Source organism: Meriones unguiculatus, chromosome 7 (genome assembly GCF_030254825.1).
Source record: "Meriones unguiculatus strain TT.TT164.6M chromosome 7, Bangor_MerUng_6.1, whole genome shotgun sequence".
In the NCBI taxonomy this organism is placed as follows: Eukaryota; Metazoa; Chordata; class Mammalia; order Rodentia; family Muridae; genus Meriones; species Meriones unguiculatus.
Window position 1 is genome coordinate 116,652,164 of NC_083355.1, and position 1,963 is coordinate 116,654,126.

The 1,963-nt window shown below is 48.4% G+C and overlaps 1 protein-coding gene across 1 annotated transcript; it reads right to left on the bottom strand.

The window, feature by feature from the left end:
• Positions 1–982: 982 nt before the first annotated feature.
• Positions 983–1,111, bottom strand: LOC110540227 (thymosin beta-10-like). Its single transcript, XM_060388454.1, has one exon. The coding sequence runs from the start codon at positions 1,109–1,111 to the stop codon at positions 983–985; it is 129 nt and encodes a 42-aa protein (XP_060244437.1).
• Between the last annotated feature and the right edge of the window lie 852 nt (positions 1,112–1,963).

Genomic DNA, 1,963 nt, shown 5'->3' on the forward strand with positions numbered 1-1,963 from the left:
CGTAGTAAACCGGACTCATTCCTGTCCCATCCTGCCCTTGGGAATGGAGGACCTCTGTGCCTGTGCCCCATGCTGCTAGCTCTGGTGGCAGGGAGACAGTCTAAGGCACCGGTTACCAGTGCTTCACTTCCTGTTGGAATTGTCTCCGGGACCTGTGTGGGCTGAAGGTCTCTGGCCACTGAAGAGGCCAGTTGTCAGAAAGTAGTCTAAGGCTACTTTTCCCAAGACCAGAAGTGGGATGCAACCCTAATTTTTTTAAAAAATATTTATTATTTATTTAAAATTTTATGTGCATTGGTGTTTTGCCTGCATATATGTCTGCATGAAGGCATCAGATTCCCTGGAACTAAAGTTACAGACAGTTGTGAGCTGCCACATGGGTGCTGGGAATTGAACCTGGGTCCTCTGGAAGAGCAGCCATGCTCTTAACCACTGAACCATCTCTCCAGCTCAGCTTCTATGTCTCAAGTTACACATGCCCAAGGCCAGAGAGATGATCTTCATGATTCAAAGTGCAGGTGGATGTAAGGATGGTGTGCTGGTTAGTTTTACGTCAACTTGACACAAGTAGAGCCATCAGAAAGGAAGGATCCTCAACTGAGAATGTGCCTCCATGAGAATAGGCTGTAGGTAAGCCTGTAGGGCTTTTCTTTCCTTCCTTCATTCCTTCCTTCCTTTGTTCCTTCCTTCGTTCCTTCTTTCTTTTTTCTTTCATGCCATGAAGTATGTTTTATTTTCACCAATCATACAAATAATTTCCTATAATATTGCAGGGCAAACTGGTGAAACCTGGCAGTCTGATTAGTGTGTGTACGCGTGTGAGTGTCCCGCTTGAAAGGCTCTCGGACTGGTGGCATTGGCGTGGAGTACCCAGTTCACAGTGTGGCACGTGGCTCAGGTCTATCCTGCAGGTAGCTCTTTCTCCACATCACGAGGGGATCTTGGAGAAGATGGGGTGGGGTGGGGAAATCCTTCTAGGCTTTTAGGAAATTTCATTCCTTTTTTCCTGTTCAGTGGTCTCTTTGGTTGGCACAGTGTTCTGCGTCTTGGTTTTCTTCAGTTTGGCCTTATCAAAGCTGGCGACTTCCCCCAAACCCAGCTTGTTTGCCATTTTCTTCCAATCTGTGGCATCTCGTTCTGAGCTCGCGCTCCAGGTGCCCCCAATCGGGTTGCTGCAGCAAGAGACATAGGATAATTTCTTAATTAGTGATTGATAGGGAAGAGCCCAGCCCATTGTGGGTGTGCCACTTCTGGAATGGTGGTCCTGAGTTTTATAAGAAAGCAGGCTGAGCAAGTCATGAGAAAAAAAAAAAATCCAGTAAGTAAGCATCATTCCTTCATGCCCTCTGCAAAAGTTCCTGCTTCCAGGATGCTGCCCTGTGTGACTTCCTGTCCTGACTTCCTCCAGTGATGGACTATGAGATGCAAGTGTAAGTCACATAAGCTCTTTTCTCCCCCTCTTGCTTTTGGTTATGGTGCTTCATCACAGCAATGTTAGCCCTAACTGAGACAGATGGGCAAAGGGCAGCACTTTAACATGAAGATGCAGGTGACGAGGGTCATGGAGGTTCATGGAGCAGTAGGGGTCAACTGGCCTAGGCGATTAAGGAACACATCCTCCTGGCCCCTTGGAAGGGGTCTTTCACGCACCGGAAAGACTATCAACACTCAGGAATGTAAGAGAGGACTAGCCTGATGCTATACTCTGGGAAAGCCCAGGTTCTTGTGGCGATCCTGAGGGTATCTGGATCACTCTGAAGCTTCTCTTTGCTGCCCCAGGGCTAGGCCAAGCAGTGCAGGGTCTGTAATTGTGGGTAATTAGGGTTAATTTCTCTTGAAGCCACCAAGCTCCAGCTGAAAGCTGTAAGAGCTAATCGCTTCCGTAATGAGCCTATCTTGGCAGGGCTCCGCTGGCACCGGCTAGGGTGGGGCTGTGAGGCCTTTCCTAGGGACCTTCCCTGGA

Coding starts and splice junctions, on each gene's coding strand:
- LOC110540227 (XM_060388454.1), bottom strand. CDS start 1,111: ATGGCAAACAAGCTGGGTTTGGGGGAAGTCGCCAGCTTTGATAAGGCC.